At 34.2% G+C, this 21,642-nt stretch overlaps 1 protein-coding gene and 1 long non-coding RNA gene across 6 annotated transcripts; one reads left to right on the top strand and one right to left on the bottom strand.

The window, feature by feature from the left end:
* Window positions 1-12,228: 12,228 nt before the first annotated feature.
* On the bottom strand, window positions 12,229-15,708 carry LOC145074903 (uncharacterized). Of its 5 annotated transcripts, none has more exons than XR_013692168.1 (6): window positions 14,979-15,708; window positions 14,771-14,904; window positions 14,614-14,658; window positions 13,585-13,601; window positions 13,371-13,484; window positions 12,229-13,137 (listed from the first exon to the last, which is right to left on the bottom strand). It is a non-coding gene; the product is annotated as an uncharacterized LOC145074903 (long non-coding RNA). The 5 variants fall into 5 exon arrangements; XR_013692169.1 differs by having other exon boundaries at window positions 12,229-12,672; window positions 14,979-15,700; XR_013692164.1 differs by having other exon boundaries at window positions 12,229-13,484; window positions 14,979-15,701.
* Window positions 15,709-16,379: 671 nt separating this feature from the next.
* Window positions 16,380-19,442, top strand: LOC145074184 (GPI transamidase component PIG-S-like protein). The gene is made up of 12 exons (XM_079020593.1): window positions 16,380-16,600; window positions 16,706-17,393; window positions 17,515-17,689; window positions 17,792-17,865; window positions 17,998-18,082; window positions 18,169-18,258; window positions 18,366-18,496; window positions 18,569-18,650; window positions 18,731-18,778; window positions 18,854-18,926; window positions 19,007-19,110; window positions 19,208-19,442. Exons 1-12 carry the CDS (start codon window positions 16,435-16,437, stop codon window positions 19,325-19,327), a joined length of 1,836 nt encoding a protein of 611 aa, XP_078876719.1. The 5' UTR covers window positions 16,380-16,434; the 3' UTR covers window positions 19,328-19,442.
* The last annotated feature ends 2,200 nt before the right edge of the window (window positions 19,443-21,642 follow it).

Below are 21,642 nucleotides of genomic sequence, written 5' to 3'. Positions count from 1 at the left end.
CTATCACTAGCATGTTTTTCTAATCATAAAATTACATAATCTCAATTATCTGTGTGGTAGTTTGGGGTCACTTACTGGCTCCGGCTGATCGTACACCTTGCATCCTCCTCAATTATTTCGAAAACCATTTGAAAATTATTTAAAAATATTTTTCCTTAATTTGAGACTGGATTCACAAGAGTGTTCCCCTAAATCACTCAAACCAAGGCTCTGATACCAAATTGTAACACCCATAAAATTTCATAAAAATTTAAACTTTTCCAAAACCAACCAAAATCATAATTGTTTACATTGCAGTTTTCAAAACACATTTAACATCAGAGTTTTTCCCAAAATCACAAAACATAACATGAGGAAGTGCACGATCAAGCCTTTACCTTCCCACGATCATCTGAGGTACTTGAAACATAACCCAAAACAGTAAGCCCAACGCTTATTGAGTTTACCCAAAATACCACCACAACACATAAGCATAGGTATTACAGCAACAACATGCATACATAACCTTCAACATGTCTTGACCGTCGCACCGGGCCTTCAGCCTGTCTAGACCGTTCTCCGGGCCTTCCGTCTATCAGGGCCGCCCTGGGTCTATTGGCCTTCTGCATAAAGCAGGACCACCTCAACCTAACCAACCATCACATATCCACATATAACATAATCAAACAGAGCTAGCATATACAAATAGTCATACAGGTCTAGCAGATCACTATAGCATAGCAAACATATAATAAACCAGGACTACAATCCCAAGGGCCGACATTGGTGCACTCGACCCGAGAGTACAGTGAGGACGACTCACCTTACACTGACAAATCGCACTAAAACCTCTGGCTGCTGGCTCACTAAAATCCTCGAACTATCACAACAAATAAACATTCAATTAATAATTGGATTACCATCCTTGACTAATAACCCATACCTAGGGTAAATGGCCACTATACCTTTTCCTTAATCGGACCAAGACCCACGCCCAATTCTTGATCCATAAGCCCAAGGTTATTCAAGACCCATTATTGGCCCAATTTTCCAAATTGGGCCCAACTCCTTAAAGTCTACTTAGTGAAAGCGTTTCCTCACAATCATTTTCATAAAATGGAGAGAAACCTTATGTCACTTAAATTTTATGGTGTATGTGTTCCTATCTAAGTGAATTTGTCATTATCATAAGACAAGGTCTATGACAAGTTTAAAATCATGTGGACTGAACCTGTTCGATCTTAATTTCTTGCCACTTGGCAGCATAAAGGCCTACCATGTCTTTCAAGTTGTTGAGCAAATCACCCTTACTGATCAATGAACTTTCACTGATCAAGGTGCTTTGCCTTATGCAAACAATTAAGAACTCATAGAGCTCACATGCATAGTCGACTTTAACTAGAATTGACACAGAAACAAAAATGTGTCTACACAATAGGTTACAAACCTCAGTTCGTGGGCTAGTGATCAACAATAGGTTTATTCTTGATTAGTTCTTGAAACATTTTTCAAGATCTTTAAGACTCTCACTGACCTCTTGACATATAAAATTCTCTGTCAAGAAACATTTCTTGACAACCAAATATTCAAGAGTTAGTGTGGGTTCTTATTAAGAAAAAACACTTCATATAATTGGTCTTAGTTGGTCTTTATCTTAAAGACATCACAACTACCAAATCTAAATGTGTTATAAACCTACTTAAGATCATGTCACTCAAGTCACAATCTTGGAGAATGACTTTAAGACTTGATTTTGGAACGAAGTGTAATTCATCTTCGCGATTTAACCATTTCAACGGTTCTTGATTCCTCTTCTTAGTCATGCAAGTGCACTAAGGTGTCCTTAGAGTATCAATTGAGATATGGTTCCATAATCATTAGGATCATCATAAAACACGATATTAAAGTACTATCCTTTCCTTTCAGATTGAAGAAGTTTTTATCTTTCTGCCTAATTGATTCTTCTTATTCGTTCTGCTATTCATTGAAACTTTTTCAATGATTCAGAATTACACTTACACTTGTAAGCATAACCATATTTACTAAACTTTTAGTAAATCATGACGAATAGTCTTATCAATCTTTGTGGTGGACCTGACCAGTGCATAACCAAGTGTTCCCGATCCCCTAGTCCTTCACTTGACTCACATATATATGTGAACAAGGAATTAGTCTTAATTTTCAAAAGACGAAGGTTCTCATTCATCATACAATACAAGATGCATGATTCCAAAGTTCATGTCCAATTGAAACTCGGTGATGAGAATATTTCCTTATTTGGTAAATTTAGACACTACCACAAACGAAAGAATCAAATCCATATTGCTAAAACTAGAAACATACAAACATCAATTTTCACAAATGTCATTGCAAGGAAATATAAAATAAAATAAAATCAAAATTTTCTTTATTTATAAAATTGTGGAAAATCTTGTCCTTACTATGAATTACAAATGAAAACTATGTTACTACATATTTCTAAGCAATCTATCATAACTCTTAAGTAGTAGCTCAAAAATCCGATCATCGAACCATGCGATCGAAATCCATCTCTTCGCAATCAGACTCATCTTACTCTTCCTTTAAGCTTCCTTTCTCTTCTTCGATCCTACAAAACATCAAAATGTGATCTCATCACATCATGTATTAAGAATCTTCAAATAGAAACTTAATAGAGTTAGATAGTGGACTTATCTAAAGTAGAACAATACAATTTGATTTTACCATATCTTAAATCTCTTAAGTAGTCAGGGGTCAGGGCAGCTTCACAATTAATGCCCCTTCTCTTGGCAATAGAAACAAACAGACTCTCTCGGAATGGTACACAGGACAATCGCATACTTAGCCTTTCTCTTTACCATTTGGTCTAATGGTTCAATCATGGTCGATCCCTTTCCATTGGGAAGAGTAGACTTTTCTGGACTTCCAATGTTTCCATTGTCAATGTCCATAGAAGTTTGGGAAGTAGATCTTCCAATCATATTTTCATTACTAGTGCGCCAAATCATTTCTGATTCAGCAACAATTAGCAAATAGGTAAGATTAATAAAGGTCACGTTGTGGTCTGTCATATAGTAATATTTAACGAACTCACTATATGACTTAGGAAGTGATTGAAGAACCAAGTCAACAACCAACTTCCTCGAGACAACGACACCTAACATTCCCAACTTTTCAATGTGTGACTTCATCTCCAAGATGTGTGCACACACATACTTTCCATCTTTGTGTTTTCTAGCCATGAGGGTTTGAGTGATCTTGAACTTTTCAAGTCGACGAACATGTGGGTCAGGGAGAATAATTGGAGGAGGTGGAGGAAGAGAAGTTCCACTACAGCACGAAGAAGGGATTAATCTTTCACCTCAATCGTCTTGTGGAATATCATCTTTATAAGGAAAGTCTTTTCCAAAAGGATAAGGTAGACCATAGTTGTCAGAACTAAATATAAGGGAGAAATTTAAGTTAGTTGATTTAATTCCTTAATATAACACCCAAAATGAAATATTAAGGCTAGAAACTAACACAATATTCTACAATTCGGAAGAAGGATGTCGTAATCCAATTGCAAAATATTTGAAGGTAGGTAAATGACGATTTACCAATTTCCATTATGAAAAACGAAAATGAATATTTGGTTTTAAATCAATTAAAATTTCTAGATTCTTTTGAGATTCATTGAAATTTTCAATTGCATGTTTAATCTCGATTATGCCTTTCAATTTTGTGACTAGGATACCGAGGATCACAAACAAGGTGTGAATAACCATGTAAATTAGCCTGGTACTCTCGATGTCATTAATCACCTAATCAATGTGCTGGTTAACCACATATGCTCCATTGATCAATGATAATTTATGAGAAACTCATTGCCATCCTTCATTAATCCACATTAGTGTGTCGGTTAACCACACAGGCTCCACTAATTGACCAATAAGGTGCAATATGCAATTTCATGGGTTAGCATCAAATTCACATTTTTCCTAAAGTAACTAAGATTGAGAATTTATAAAATGTTCAGTTACTTTGTATTTCATTATACTTTTAATGAGGATTTAAATGTCATGTTAAACTTGTTCGGCTAACGACCCTCCACTGGTCAAGGGTACGGTGGGTAAGAATGGATACCTAATGGCGATCATTTTACAGGTCGCTTCCCTAAACACCTCTTATAGGTCAGCTTCGTGAATGAGGCCTACTAACGGTAAGACTGACTTTTAACTTATACATATATAATGCATTAAAATTTTAATTTTATATAGTATAAGAGTGTATTTTACACATTTAAAATACTAGGTAGTTTAATCTATTAATTAAACTAGACTTTTAATTTAATTAAACTTAAACCATATAATTATGGATTTATTAATACTCTTTTAATTAATCTTTTAATTAATTATCAACAAAGCCATAATTAAACTTTTAAGTCTAAATTTAAGTTGTGAAGCCAAAAGGTTTAGAATTTTGATATTTCACAATTAAAACTTTTAATCAAATTTTAAATTCGTAAACTTGAGGGCAAGTTTTGAAACTCTTTAAAACCTTTTAGATTCCTAAACTTGATGGCAAGTTTTGTAACCTTTCAAGACTCTTCAATTCCATAACTTAATGAGTTAATTTGTTTAATGAATGAGACTTTTCAAGTTCTATAACTTGAGGACAAGTTATGAAGCTCTTCAAGAAACATTTAGATCAATTTAACTAATATTTTTTTGTAACTCCTTAAAAAAAACTTTTGAGTTCTAAAACTTGATGAAAAGTTTTGTAACTCATCAAAACATTTAAATCAAATTTTAAACTAATAAAATAATCATAATTTTATCTTTTACCAAGTTGATCTAATCAAGTTCATATAGCAAGACAATTCAAATAAAAAATTACAAATAATTTAGCTTATCATATAAACTAACAATAATCTTGAAATTTTGACAATTATCTTTTAATTGGATGAGGATAATAATTACCTTATCATTAAAAATTATTTTTATAAGTCAAAACAGTTTGTGGTAATGATCTTAATCCAAAAACTGGCCAAAAACTCGAAAAATCTGCCAACAGACTGCCCAACTCGTCGAGTCAGGCTATAGACTCATCGAGTTCATCTGCATATGATCCAACTCGTCGAATCCACTCATGGGACTCGTCGAGTCCAGTAGTCAGACATCATTTTTCCAATTTTTTCAACTTTGAGCAATTAACCAATGCATCTATATAACAAAAAACACCAATGGCTCTGATACCACTGTTGGGTTTTAAGTACCATAACACTCCTATGGTGCACATACAACCCTAATGCCTTGGATCTAATTTTTCTCTAATTATACATGCAAAAAAATCATCCAAAACATGAAACTTATAACTAGCGTACAAATGAAGATATACAACATAAAAACTAGTTGGAAGACGGCCTCTTTGTTGTAGTTTGTAGAACTTGGCCTTTAAGAGCTTAGCACCCTAAGTGTGATGCCTCAAACAAGTAACAAACACCATAAACAAGTGGAGGATAATGAGAGAGAGGTTGTAAGCATCAAAAATGGCTAGGCTTTCACCTTGGAGTACTAGTGGCTGATTTTGGAAGCTTAGGAACCCTATTTATAGTTTGGAATCTTTAGGGTTTAAATTTATAAACCTTAATTCACTTGGGCTTTTAATCCGTTAACTCATTAGCCTTATGGAATAACTCTTTATGGACTCTCACAAAGTTTTAGTCCATTTCTAATTAACATGGATCATTAGCCACACTATAAATATCACTGATTTACATAATCAGTCCCTACATATTTAATTAGCCTCTTTTGATCACTAAATTAATTCCAAATAAATTCTTTACCAATACTAATTAAATAATATGATTTCACAATTAATATATTATACTTATAATGTATTAATAAATCACAAATAACCTCTTTCTCAAATATCCATCCTGTCAAATGGTCTTGATGAAGGCAACACGAAATGGACTATGTTGCTCTCGGGTCAAGTACATAACAATTATAGTTATGGGCTTAGACACCTAATCCAACACAGTTGGCCTAAAACACTCATACTCAAATATTCCAATAAGGGACCAAGCATTTAATCCCAAAAGGTGGCCCAAATCTTGAAGCCCAAAATCCAAAATCCAACAAAAGGCATACGCGGGGTGTTCTCCTGCCGTACGCGAGGCGTACACCGAGCCTCGCATTGACCCACATCGGGGTGGCTGATCGAGTACGTGAGGCGTACTCCCCCTTATGCGGGGCATACCCTCGCAGATCCAAAAGTCTCATTTTGTTCTTAATGGCTTAAGCACTTCAGCCTAAACTACAGATCCATGGTCCAAATGCACCCTAGAGTCATAAAGTCTCCAACTTTATGACTTTACACGTCCAAAAGTTCTTAATACAAGATCTTAATCCATTATGTAACACCTGGAATCTAGAAGGCCAATTGAGGAAATGAAAACATTCAATTAGAAAGCCAACTCGTCGAGTTCATGGGGAAGAACTCAACGTGTTGGAAATTAAGACCACGTGTTTTCGGAAAACCAACTCGACGAGCTGGAAGGGACCATCTCGATGAGTTGGACTGGGTTTAGGAAACCCTAAAATCGGGACTTTGCACCTTATTTAAGCATCTTAACCCCCATAAGCTAGCCTCATTTCCAGTCTCCACAATCCCAAACCCTAAATCTCGAAACCCTAATGTGTTTTGTGAGCTTGTGGGTCATTTTTGAGATAAATCTTGTGTATTTGATGCTTGTGGAAGAAGGAGAATTTTTAGGGCCCAAGAGGAAGCTTTTAGATCCATAAACTTCACTCCATTTGCAGCATTTTCTGGTAAGCAAGTCTCAAACTTGCTTATGATACTTAGATCTCTTCATTTTCACTTTTATTGGGTTTTGGTCCAAGTAGCATGGTCCTTGGGAAATGGACATTCCAAATGAGTATACTTACAGATCTAGGACCTTGAAGGGCTTTCATGGCATAAAGGTGCAAACTTTATGGCCATTAAACCCCCATGCAAGCTTTAGGATGTCATTTTGGCCTTTTAAGCTCCAAAAGGCCATGTATGGAGAGAAAGTCAGAGATTTTACGTGTTCATATAGTGTCTAAGGTCTAGATCTAAGTTTTTATGCCTTAGCTTGAAGTATTAATGGCTTTTGGATCAAGATCTAGGTCTTAAAGAATTAGGGTTTGAGCTAAATCCATGAAGGAAGGGTATTAACAGGTAAAGTTGGAAACTTTACCCTTAAAAGGACATTTTCAGTATGTATATGAAGTATGGAGCTTAGATATGAAGGATAGGAGCTTAATCCATTAAGAAGGGCTTAACAGACTGAAGAACTCGACGAGTTGGGACGATTTGTCCCGATCCTGTAAAGGGCAGAACTCGACGAGTTAACTCGTTTTATCACGATTCTGAGAAGCATGTAAACTCGACAAGTTAGGAGATGACTCAACGAGTTGATTCAACTCGAGGTTGACTTTGACTGGACATTGACTTTGACCTTGACGTTGGCTTTGACCAAGGTTGACCCTTGAGGAGTTAAAAGTGTAAAAAGGAGTAATTAAGGAAATCTTTTATGTATAGGGGCTTGAGTCGGGTGATATCTGGAGTCGGAGTTTTTGCAGCTACTTCCAGTTATGGGTTCTGGTCTTTTTACTTTATGTTCCGGATATTAAGTAAAATAACATCACTCATTGGAGGTAAGTTACCTTCCTATAGGAGTGGGTCTAAGGCACCAATGCCGACCCACTAGTAGGAGTATATAGTAGAGATGATTGTCTTTGTGATAATTGTCTAGTTTTCCACTATCTGATGTGATTTATATGTTATATGTGATAGTAGTAGGAGGGGCGGAATAGACCCCGCAACCGATTGAGATAAACCGGAGGGTAGGTCGGGCACCCATATAGCCTGCCAATATGGTTATGATATGTTACTATGTAGTAGTGGTAGGGGTGAAATAGACCCCGTAACCGGTTGATATAAACTGGAGTGTAGGTCGGGCACCTAGATATGCCTGACAAGGGGTAGGTCGGACACCCCGGTATGCCTGACAATGGGTAGGTTGAGCACCCAAGTATGCTCAATAGGGTAGGTCGGGCACCCAGATATGCTTGACAGGGGTAGGTCGGGCACCCCGATATGCCTGACAGTATGTTATTTGTATGGTATGTGGTATGATGGGGGAACTTACTAAGCTTCGTGCTTACGGTTTTCAGTTTTGGTTTCAGGTACTTCTTCTTCAAAGGAAAGGAGTCGGCTTGATCGCAACACATCACACTATGTTTTCTGCACATGAGATCTTTGGGAATTAAACTTTGATGTTGTTTTATTATGACATGTTCTGACTATCGACATATTGATTTTGATATGAGATGATATTATGGATGTTTTCAGACTAATGGTTTTATAACTATTTAATTAAAAATGAAAATTTTGGTCTTAAATTTTGGGATGTTACACATTAAGACCCTTCTAACAAATGCATGGGACACTTCTAGCCATTGAGACCTTATTTTTATGACTAAGGACCCCTCCAAGGGTCTGAAAGGACGACTCAAAACATCCAGGGCATGCCATGCTCAGGATGGAGCATTTGGGACCAAAAAGAAACATAAAAAGAACCAAACATGAGATCTATTAAATAAACCATAAAGGTATGAAATTTATACATTTAGATGGTGGAAAAGAGAGTCAAACTTCCAGATCCAATCCTTGCTTCAAGCTTCCAAGCTTCTTGATGCACTTCTCCGTCCTCTAAAACACCAAGGACACACTTAAGGGCTCTGAATCTCACTCTAGGAGGCTAGGGTTTGCAAGAACGACTCTAAGATTTTGGAGGCTGAAAAGGTGGGTATAAATGAGCCATAAGGATGCTTAAATACCCCACAAACCCTAAAACTTAGGGTTTCCTTCAGACACGAGTACACCCAGTGTACATGCATGTACGTCTAATGTACTAGGGTGCGTCCTAGTACGCTCAGTGTACCCACATGTACACTTAGCGTACTCCTCCTTGCCCCAAAATTTCAAATTTGCCAATAGGGCTTCCCATGAATACTTCCATCCAATCCAAGGGCCAAAAATAACATACATTAAAAACCAAAGAATGAATTTAGAAATACCTGAATTCTCGGGATGTTACATAATGACTACATAAAGTCAAAATAAGATTGCGGATCTGCTAATGAAATGCTTGAAATTAGAGATCGTTATAAGGGATGAAATTTAAATTAATGAATTAATAAGTTATTATGAAGGAAAATCCAACCTAGTTGTTTGAAGATCCTAAGATCTAGGTTCAATGGGGCAACCTACTTGCATATAACATTGGTGAATCATTGCGGGGGTCAACCCCAACCCATTCCTAAAACAAACAGTGATGCAGGTTAAGCTTATAGCCATAGATGATAAATTGAAAATCATCAGAAAATAACTTTTAATGATTATGATAGAATCACCTATGTGAGAGAGAAATGGGTTTGCTTCAAAGGTAATTGTATGGGCACATTCCTAATAGCTCTTACAGAACCAAACAAGTATCCATGACCATAACAGACACATCAATAAGAACCTAACTAGGTCAGGGATAATCATGTGAGACACATATTTATTATTTACACAAACGGTAAAACAACTCAAGGACATCAAGTTTACTGGTCCGCTAGTAAAATAAATATGTATCTTAAGGGAATGTTCAAATGGTAACACATACCTATCATATGCATGATTCAACTGCTGGATTTTATCTAAGTAGCTTGAAAATGTTTGATCAATTTCAATTCATGTGGGGGATTGTTGGAAAAATAATTAGCGAATTAAAACTAATCACCAAAGTTGAGGGGTTGAATGGTGTATAATCAAAAACTGATGTTTAATTTTCGGTTACAATTCGTAATTAATAACGCTATTAAATATGTGTTTTTATGAAGATTTAATTGTTTTGTTGGTTATCGTTTGTAGTATAAATACAACCATCCTACAACCATTTGAGATACACCAAAGAATGTAAAAATCATCTTCTTTTCCACTTCATCTTCTTGGTTTTCTTGTTATGTCGAAGGTTTAATACAAACCTATTGAGGGTTCGGATGGTCTAGAAGAACCACTTCAAGTTGTTATATCTTGGGAAACAAACACTAAGTAACAGACGAAATTGTTTTAAGGACAATATGTTACATGCCTCAACCTTTTCTATTTTCTTGTTTGTTTTTGTATATTTCCGTAACTAGTTTATAACCTGTGGGAACCACAGTTACAAAATTAATTAAACTTTAATAGTAAAAACTCAAAATTATTGATCATTTATTTTAAATAAATTATTAATTAAGAGATATTTTTAGTTATATAAAATTATAATCATTGCTTTAAATAAATGTGTAAAATTATATCACTTTATAATTTGTGTTAATTTTATGTTAAATTGTATTCTAATGATATTAATTTAATGTAATTAGAGTGAGAAATTTAAAATTTTGAAATTTGAAATGGAGAATCAATAGGTTGACAAGCGACATGCATTAATTAAGAGATAAAATAGACTGATACATGACAAAAGAAAAATAAAATATGCATTAATTATGAGGCCTAATATGGTGACACATATCAAAATAAAAATAAAACTATTATTTTATTACAATAGGGATATATTATTTCTACATAATTCATTGTCTACATAATTCATTGTTTTAAGAATCAAATATTTTTATACTTTTCTTTTACATGGAATACCATTATTATTAAATTGATTGTCATTCTATTTTAACCATGAATTTTACAAAGGAGAATGATAATGTGCATATCATACACAATGATCTCCATCTCATGAATAATCATGTTACTCACAAAATTATTCAAGTACGTATTATGTATAAATGTATAATATTATGCATCTAATGTATTAATTTGTGCATATTATAAATTTCATTCGATACTTGGATTTTCATGTACAAAGTTTTGAATAAAATGTACAACTTTGTGCTATCTTGAATCAGTATCATAAAAATGCCACAAATAGCTCGAGTTTTAGTAGCGTTAAACCAAGTTTAAACTCTGACTTGTAACTTAACGAGTCTTCTTTTGTAAATTTAAGCTTGCTTACATAGAAATTAGTTAAAGCTCGATTCAATAGTAGTAGCTCAAATACAGCTATTGGAATGGAACTATGTTTAACAAGTCAATCTTGATTCAAATGCTTGAATAATATGAAAATATCCGAAAGTTCAATAAAACTAGGGAAGAACCCCGCTTTGCGGGATGGAAACACCAAGGAAAACAACATGATTGGAAATGAAAGTATGTTGCTATTTATTGCAAATAGACCTTTTACTTTATCTATACATCCATGAATAAAGATGGATTTTTCCCATTTCATCAAAAATTCCAATTTCTTTTCTTGAGAAGATAAGACCAAGAAGTTGAAGATATCCCCATACAAACATGAAATCATCACATCCTAAAGAAGTAGCCACACTTTTGGACCAAAGTTATTGTTTTCATTACCGGTCTGCTTATAAAAACAAATGACACATAATAGATAATTAACACTCAAAAAAATAATCAAAACGTTGCTCCCTATGTTCTTCAAGCCTGAGTAACTATTACATGGGGATATAATTCATACGCCAGTCGCAAACTTTTTCCGAATATTTAAGCAATTCTAGGTCCACTGTGACAGGAGAAAATGGTCAAACTCAGCATTGTAAAATTAGAAAACTTAGTAAACTCTAACAAAAAATAAGTTAGTTCCAAAATAGATTTTTTTTTTAAATATCTATCCAATATAAACAGATCAATAAAAATATGAATCCAATTTTCTTTTTATAGGCTAATGCAGCTTCAAAAAACCATGTCAACAAATAAAATATAATTATATCTATTTTTTAACAACTATTAAAGAATTATTGGATTTTGTTTTATATTTTTTATGAAAAATTTACCATATGGTCAAGCTTTCTTTCCATATTAGCGTTGATAAGAGTTTGATAATCCTCACGACCACCCCAAAAGACATAATTTTCACCCTTAAGATAATGTGTAACTTGTGTAAATGGTAAAAGTTCATATCAAGGGCAAAATGACTTTTTTTTGTTCAATAAACTAAGTGCAAGTAGTAAGTACCAGCCTCTATTGCCTTATTGACTTGAGTTTGTAGCATATACATAAACTCCAATTTCAGGTTTATGATGATGTATTACTATTAAGTATTAAATTTAGATATAATTAATTAAATATATTGAAAAAATATGTAGCTTGAAAAAGGTGTAATATGAATCTGGTTGCACCACCACGCATTTAGCGGTGATGCAAGAGAAACAAATTAAATGTAGTTTGCCGAAAATCAATATATACACACCATCGCTGTATAATCTCAACAACTTATTATCTAACTTAAATTTGTTGAAATGAATGTGAAGCCGTGTGGGATCCAATAATTCCACTATTTGGCAACCTAAACCATTCGAACCTCTATCAAAAGCAGATACCATCAATTTATCGCAAAAATGTGATTGTTGGGATAAAAAAATTGCAACTTTTTTTAAATAATGCTATACATAATGAAAAAACTAAATGAGAATATGAGATTGTTTCATATTTGTCAAGCTTGTAACCACCCTTCTTTTTGCTTGACAATGCTCCAGTGCGTTCAAGTTCCAATGCCTTCAACTTATTTTTGTATGCTGGTGTTCTTTTCACCATGTCAATAGCCTTTAAGATGGTAAAATGTAGAAAGTAATAATGTAAAAAAAATATTATACTAAAATCTATAGAAAAAATAAAAAAGAACAGATATGCATCTATAGATTTATGAAGTACTACTGCCATTTTCTAACTATACATCTTTTGAGTTTCTCAACATTTAGGTGTCTTACATGTTTTGCCTTTAAAAGATGATAAAGGAAAAAAGTTGGAGTGACATCATTAAAAGAAGTTGAGAAACACTTTTTTAGGTAAATGGTTCATCTCGTAAAAGAGTTTGTGTTTGTTCTTTTTAGAAGGATTCAACTATATACTGTGGGATTATAGCGATTCTTTTTTCTATTACAATATTGGGCTTTCAAGAATATATCCATTTATAGCATTGTACCTTTATTCATAATGTAAGTACATTGTTATAAATGGATAATAATAAAAGAAATAAAAGATGAATGTCATCCAAGCATAGGGGTTGGCCTGCATACCATTACAACGATTAGATCAAAATGAGATATTAATCATTAGCCAATAATTGAAATATTTTTCAGTTTTGATCCCTTGGAGCTTGAAATAAAGACCAAAATCAGTTGTTTGAAAAAAAAATTAATATCTTTTCATACCGAAATATTGAATAGTTGACATACAAATCATTTTTTTGTACTAAATATTGATAAAATCATAGCCGATTTTAAAATTAATTTTTTTTCTACCTGTCCACCACTAACAACAGATCCATGCTTACATCCTTCTAACCATGAGTTGGGAAGTGGTGCTACAGATCCGTCCATTTGTCCAGAAGCAAGCAAAGAGAGTCCACTCAACAGCTATTTTCAATATAAAAGCAAAAACTTATTATAAAATGCAATATTTAAAATAAAAAGACATAAAATGGGAATGTTAATCAATTATTCAAGATAGGAGTACCTTAGCATTTATAGCTTCTGCAGCCAAAATTAACAAATCAAAATCAATACAAAATATATTTAATACTCTCATCCTTAATGTATCAGTTGATATATTATAGAGGTTTACTTCTCATAAAGTTCATCATGCACCAAATTCAATAACTTTTCCAATTGCAAATGTTTTTATGCATGTTGGAGTTAACAATCATATAAGAATGATAGGAACAGTCTTCTGTGATATGTGCGTAGGCCAAGATTTTTGTTAACATAGGAATATACACATTTTTGTTAACATAGGAATATACACATTTAATGAAATAAATGTTCAAATTTACAATAAAAAGTTAGAAAAATATTGAATTATTAAAATTAAAATGTATTTTTCTTGTGAATTAAAAAAATTAGATAAATAAACAAAGGAAACTAATAAAGCTTTAATTTAGAAATGTTGGAATTAGAAGGAAAGTCAATTATTATAATTATTACATTTAATATTATGTGGATTTAATAAAATGAAAAAAAACCCCATAAAATGCCCTGTGGAAAAAATTTAATTGAAATTAACCACAAAATGACATGTGGCAAAATCAATGTAAGTGTGACATGTGGCAAAAAGATTTTCATTTTTTATTAACTTAGACACTAATTGCATAAATCCGATACATATATATAAGCAACCTTCAACCATCACAACCCTTCAAGACACCATATAAGTAACTTGTATAACTACTAACTGATAACAAAATTTAACAGTCATAACCAACCATATTAAATTTAAAGATTACCCTTCAATATTACAAAGAACAAATCATCATTTTAACCAATAGTTGTTGGTGCTCTAGTCCAATCCAAAAGATAAGGGTGTTTTCGTACAAGAAATCCAATTAACACATAATAAAAAGAAGGTAATTTTCAGATTACAATATGGTGGAAGATGTGAACAAAATAGAGTTATTAGTCATGATATTTACTTGAACTACATTATTAGCTCTGAAAAAAAAACATATGAAAACATATTTTTGTTTAATTATCATACAAATGAACTAACCCGGGTGATTTCACAATGGAGCTAAGAATGTTCTTCAATATTCCCCTGAGAATTATACAAAACGACAATCGTACATAGAAAGTCACATAGAACAGAATGAAATTGTATAAATCATAAAAAAACTATAAGATTAATGAAATAAATGTTCAAAGTTTACCTCTTTTGTCCGAAGATAGGTTTCCATCTGCTAATGTTTTAGACATGTGTTGAAAATCGAATTAAGCCTTCAACACCGAAAATCGAATCCAATACTGACTCTTCTGGTAGGGTTGGTCCTGCTCGACTCCAAAACTAAAAACATAAATGAAAGTAGGGGTAAGATAACGTAAATTGAAAATTAGCGCTCACATAGGCGGTGGTTATACCTAATTCGAATTGTGCCTTCGATTTCATTGCAAATTGGAGAATACGACCCTATGGACAGAGGAGAAAATAGAACTGTAACAATACCTTAGTTCAAACCGTTAGTAGGAGCAAAGAGACGACGCATAGCGTATTTGCGGAAGCCGAACTCAACAACTCGAAAACATTTGAGGTAAAGTCGACGGTATCGATGAGAGAGAATAATGGAGAGTTGGATACACTGAGGAATCAACACGCCGTCATTGACGATGAAGCGACTCTCTGGTTAAAGCAGATTACGCAGCAAATGAGAGATGGAAAAGTGGGACAAATCGAAGTGGGTGGAGCCAAAATCGATTATAGACAGAGATGAGAGTGAAGAGGATTAGGGCATGAATTAGATAAAAAACAATAATACTTCGGATTCCTGGTGCGACCTCCAATCCATTTAGAAACTGAGAAGGCTGAAGATGGAAATAATCTACACAAGTGCGGTGCAATCGATGTTCAAAAAAAAAACCTCTGGGAGAAAACATGAAACAAATGGAGAAGATAGATGAGAAGTAAAGGAGAAGCGGTGGAGAGCAGGAAACGGGGTTGGATCTGATCGGAGGAGAAGTAGGTGGAGAGCTGTATTCTAGATCACATGGGAGACGCTTGTGTTGAAGACAACAGTGCAGACATATGAATCAGCTGAATGTAATCCAAGGCGATAACACGTAGCGATTTTGATACAGTAACCTATGACAAAAGACATCTGTAATCCACTTTGAGGTCCAAAGCCAAGGAAAAAAACAAAAACAAAAACAAAAAAGCAAAAGAAATCCATCAAATCATATAAAAGTCCTGTTCATCAGGCCCTTGTAAATTAGTATATATATATATATATATATATATATATATATATATATATATATATATATATATATATAAATACTAGGTGTAAGACCCATGTATTACATGAGTTTATTTAAAAAAAAAGTTAAATACAAAAATTCTAAACATTTGAAAAAATTTAAATTTATAATAAAAGTTAGAAAAATATTGAATTATTAAAATTAAAGTGTATTTCTCTTGTTAATTAAAAAAATTAGATAAATAAACAAAGGAAACTAACGAAGCTTTAATTTAGAAATGTTGAAATTAGAAGGAAAGCCAATTATTATAATTATTACATTTAATATTATGTGGATTTAATAAAATGAAAAAAAAACCATAAAATGCCATGTAGAAAAAATTTAATTGAAATTAACCACAAAATGACATATGGCAAAATCAATGTAAGTATGACATGTGGGAAAAAAAATTTCATTTATTAAAGAGGATAATAATACTGATAACTATCGTGTAGGGACTAAACTTTCATACTTGTAAATTCAGGGGCTAAAATTATTAATTTATTTAAAAGTTCTTCCAGTCCGGATTTCTGAGCTAGAGAACATTATAGCGAGCTGAATAGAGACCTTCGAAGGTCCATCAATGGCGGAAATATCTGAAACCATGGGAACTGAATTGTCGCCATCAGAAGAAGATAGAAAGGAGAACTCGGAGACATTGATATTCGACCATAAAACCATGCGAAAGACAAAACCTGGATTGAAGCGTCTCGCACTAACCCTATCTGTTTTCTTCTCCTTCCTGTTGGGTATCTCTCTTACTCTATTTGTACATATAGGTATCATATGGATACACTTAAAATCTATTTGTACAAGCGCATTATTGATGATTTGTTTTGGATATGTCATAATAGGTTTACCATGGTTGCTTAAATCGATAGAGATCTATCGATCACCACTTCCTTTTCGAGATATAGATTCACTATCAAACGCAATTGATTCAAAACCGTTCTTGTATCCGTGTAAATTCCACGTAGTGTTCGTAAATCTCGATCACAGTACTCCAGTTAAGTCAAACGCTGAAAAGTTAGGGTTTTTGGTTACCAATCACATGTTACGATTTGCTGATCGGAATTCCGTTTGTGGTACTTGTGAAAACAATTACACAGTCTCAGTGAGCTTAGACTCCGGCAACGATTGTGTAGAATATGGCGACGTTGATCAAGAGAGGGCATGGAGATGTGGAGCACTAAGCAAGTTGAATCATGATGAGACCTTGAAGAACGAAGACAATTTTGATGATTATTTGGAATCTGTTGTAGGAAGGAACAGGGTTTACACTGTTGTAGTTGTGAATACTGGTGAAGGGGATAGGATTAGATCAGTGGTGGGGAAGTATCGACATGCTTGGATTGTAGGTAGGGTTTCAGAGATGAATGTGCTCGCAGAGAAAGTAGCTGAAATTTTCATCAAGATATTTGTGAATGGTCTGAAAGAAGAAGAGAGTATCCAAGGGGAGTTTATGCCTGCTGGTGCTGATGGGAAAATTGTGCTTTCTTTCAATTTGTTGAATGCTGATCCAAGCGATTGGATTTATGATTGGTATGAAAGATTTTCTTGATTTCTTACTTTTTAGATCCCAACATATGTATATTATGCAATTATGCATCACATTCTTATTTGATCCCACATATGGTACTAAAATATCTGATTCTATATGAAGGGATTTTCAGGAGGTAGATGAGAAACTTTTAGCCCCTACACTTGAAGCATTGGGCCCTATAGCAAATATAAGTGTGGAAAGTCAGGTTCTGTATCACACTCCAAAATCTTCATATTCTTATTGGGATGCTGAACAAGAGAGTCATGTCTTTAGCACCAAAGATCTCCCATTCTTTGTAAGTTGATAAGTAATTAATTACTTTCTAACAGAAGATTATTATTATTACTATGGTGTGTGATTAGAGGTTTTTTAAGTGAGGTTTGTGTAAGCTTTGTAGGTGAATTCAAATGAATGGCACCTGGATACTTCCATTGCAGCTGGTGGGAGGTCAAAGATTTTGCAATTTGTGGTGTATATTCTTTAACTCAATATCACCTTTATTCTTATGACTATTTATGAAGAAGTAAAAAAGAGTTTGCAATTTGTGGTGTTATTAGTTGATATCTTGATGTGTGTATTGTGTATGTTTGCACTTAATTTCAGATATATACCATCTGCCAATGAATGCCCACTCAGGTTACAGCTTCCAAATGGAGAGATTTCAGTGACAAATGGCTTTATATCTCCGGTGAACTTCTATGTTTATATTTACTTTTCTTACCAATAAATATATTTGGGATCTTGATTTCATTATAAACGCTTTACATATTGCAGACATGGGGTGGTGTTGTAATTTTGAATCCTCCCAACTGCTTGGAAAATACCAATAGCATGCACCCTCTCAGACGTAAAGTTTCTCCTCAGGTTATAAACAAATATGCACTCTTACAAATCTTCTAAATTGAGAAGTTTTATATATATATAATGTGATGTGACAAGGATTGATGATGATGAATCTGAATCTGAAACAGGAAGTTAACCAAATATTTGAAGTTTTCATGGGACAGCTTCGACAATTATTTGGTTTAAAATCAAGTGGTTTCCACAAGGGTACATCAGGAACATCTCTTCTTTTAGCCAGTGAGAGAGGCTTTACAGAATGGTATTAATTTGTATCATTTATACTTTTTACCCCTCATTTTTTTTAAATCAGATTGTTTACTTATGAATTCAGGGAGCTAGATGTGTTGGCTCGTCAACATGCATGCTATAATCTTCGCCAATGTGGTGCAACACTCGGGTCACTTTCAAGATTGGTATTTTTCAGATTATTTTAATAATAATAATAACTTGAATCAGAAATGTTGACTGAAAAAGTTGTCCAATCTCAATGCAGGTCCAGTCACTACCAAGAATGATCATCAAGGATGAGATTGGAAAACAGGTTCCTTACTTGATACAGAAAGAACGACTTAATAATTAATACAGAAACAACTTTCTTACAACTTTGCTTTTGCAGGTGAAGTTTTCTCTTGAGGCTGCAAAGTTAGCTCAGAGTAATGCATCACAAGGCATTTATGATGCTTCAGCTGGTATTATTGTTGAATTTGTATATATATAATATATATAATATATATATTTTTGTTAATGATTTATGTGGCATTTTTGGCAGTTTCCTCGAGGCATGCAAGATCATTGGCTGAGGATGCGTTTTTTCACCCATCTGTAATGTCTGTCAGTTACTACTCATTTGAGCACAACTTTGCTGTCTACTCGGTTAGTTTTTTTTTTTTTTTTTTTTTTTCCTTATTAAACAAATGGTAAATATGAAATAAAAATTCATAGAACAATATTTTGTGTATTTGCATTGCAGCCTTTCTTTCTGCCACTTTCACTACATGTGATTCTTGCGGTTGTGAGGGAGATGAAAAGATACAAACAAGAAACTCGAAAGTATACAGCTTGGAAAGCTGCAAGAAAACCAGAATTCTGAAGATGTAGACCAATTACCTCTTGTATTCCAAATGTTTTTTTTTATACAATTTCGGACTTTAATTAGATTTCATACGGATTAATGGTTGATGGTGAAAAAAAAAGTAGTTTGTTCATTCTTTGTTCATGGTTTATTTTAGATTTTCTTTTCTAAATCAAGTTATATGACAGGTCATTTAAATTATTGTTGCTTAAGTGGCTACCAATTAACAAAACTACATGTAATTCTTTCTCATTAGATGAGCATGAAAATGAGGTAAGATTGATTTCCTTGGTGCCTTCGACCCATAGATACAGTGATGAAAACTCACCTCTCAGTCTGACGAATAGCTGAACAATACACTGCTCCGACTATCGGCTCTACAGGTCACCTATTCAACAGATAGAGACTAAGGCTTAACTATAGCTCAAAATACCCAAAATACCCTTAAGTCAAACTTGGTCAACCCTAGTCAAAGTCAAAGTCAACAATTAAAGTCCAAAAGTCAATATTCCTTCCCTGCGTACCAAAAGAGTACGGCCATCGTACTCTTTTGTTGACCAAAACCGGGGTGTTGACCGCATACGCGCAACGTACCTCCATGTACAAGCTTCTTGGTTTCATTGTCGCTCTCATTGACTCGAGTACAGATCCTCTACTTCTAGTAGTATGGGCCCATACTACCTTCCATATCTATCCGTACTTTCCTCAAGTATTGCCTCGACTCCGCCAAGTCACCTTATATCCAAACAATCAACCCTTATCAAGATAAGGCTCCCAACACTAGATCTCATCCTAGCAAGGTTTTCCTAGGGTAAACCTCACACCACTCTCCACCATCAGCCACAGAAGGAATTCCTGATAACTTCCTCTAACTAGCTCACAAATACAATTACATATCACTAAAACCAGATAATTCTTCAAATGAGAGGTCTCACACTAAAATGGTTGGACTCAAACAAGAGTTGTGCAATAGAGTTAAAACCTAACCTTCTAAAATTATTTAGTTCCTATAATATGTAACTTAGCATATTCTCTTACTAGTTAGCTGAAGTTAGTGAGAACTCCTAAAAGCACAAAGCAAGCAACATTCAAGCATCAAGTAACCAGAACCAAGCATAACCTAATCAGGCTATCGTATCACTAACGGATCAATACTAGCATGCAAGTCTACAAGCTCATACAGTAGGCATACAAAGACATCTCTCCTAGCATCCTGTCATGCAAAAACTGAGCATGTCCTTAGCCCTAACTAGCATGCGATTCATAGATCCGCAATTTAAATCATATCAAATAACATGTATGGGTATTTGGGGAAAACTTACTTGAGCTCGGTCGATTGCATGAACCACACCCTTTTTTTCTTAGAAAACTCTTTTCTTAAAAATACATTTCTTTTCGAAAAACTTTGCCAAATCCTCAGTTTGATTTCAGACACACCCGAGAGTATGTACGGATCCCTCAAACCAAGGCTCTGATACCAACTTGTAACGTCCTAAAAATAAGACCCAAAATTTTTATTTTTAAATTAATAAAACCAGTATCCCAAAAAATATCATCATAAAAATCCAGATAAAACAAATCTATCAATCATCATATCATATCAGAATAAATCACAAAATGCGGAATGAGGTGGTGTGTGCACTGCAATCAACCCGGGCTCGTCCCTTTGGATCTGGAAGTACCTGAAACATAAACTCAAAACTATAAGCACAAAGCTTAGTGAGTTCTCCAAATTAACGGGCCCCACCCACACTTGCATAATGGGCCCCACCCAATGAATATAATGGATCCCGCCCAAACTCGTATAAAGGGCCCCGCCCAAATGAGTATAACGGGCCCAGCCCACATATAAATCATATAAGCATAACTGATCATAGCATACAGAATAATCATCGGGCCCTGCCCGGTAAGCATACAAGCACATACACATACAAGAGTCACACATACATCTAGTATTGTAGCATAACATGTCATGGGTCGACATTGGTGCCTTCGACCTGCTAACACATGGTGAGGAAACTCACCTCAAACTACTAAATCATATTGATAAATCTCTCGATGCTTGTCTGAAAAATCCCCGAGATATCAATACCAAATAACATCCAATTAATAATTGGATTCCAATCTATAACCATCAGTCTAATATTAGGGTAAAAGACTAGTTTATGCCTTACCTAGCTTGGTCTAAGACTAAGGCCCAAACCTACAATCCAAAAGGACAAAATCAAAATTAATCACCCAATGCCCAATCATTGCCCAATTTTCCAAATTAGGCCCAAATCCCTTGTGGGCCTTTTCCAAGCGAACTCAAAATAAGCATTAGCCCAAAACCT

This window comes from Lactuca serriola, chromosome 9 (genome assembly GCF_051521515.1).
Source record: "Lactuca serriola cultivar US96UC23 chromosome 9, Lser_US96UC23_V15, whole genome shotgun sequence".
In the NCBI taxonomy this organism is placed as follows: Eukaryota; Viridiplantae; Streptophyta; class Magnoliopsida; order Asterales; family Asteraceae; genus Lactuca; species Lactuca serriola.
This window is presented reverse-complemented; position numbering and strand designations above follow the sequence as displayed.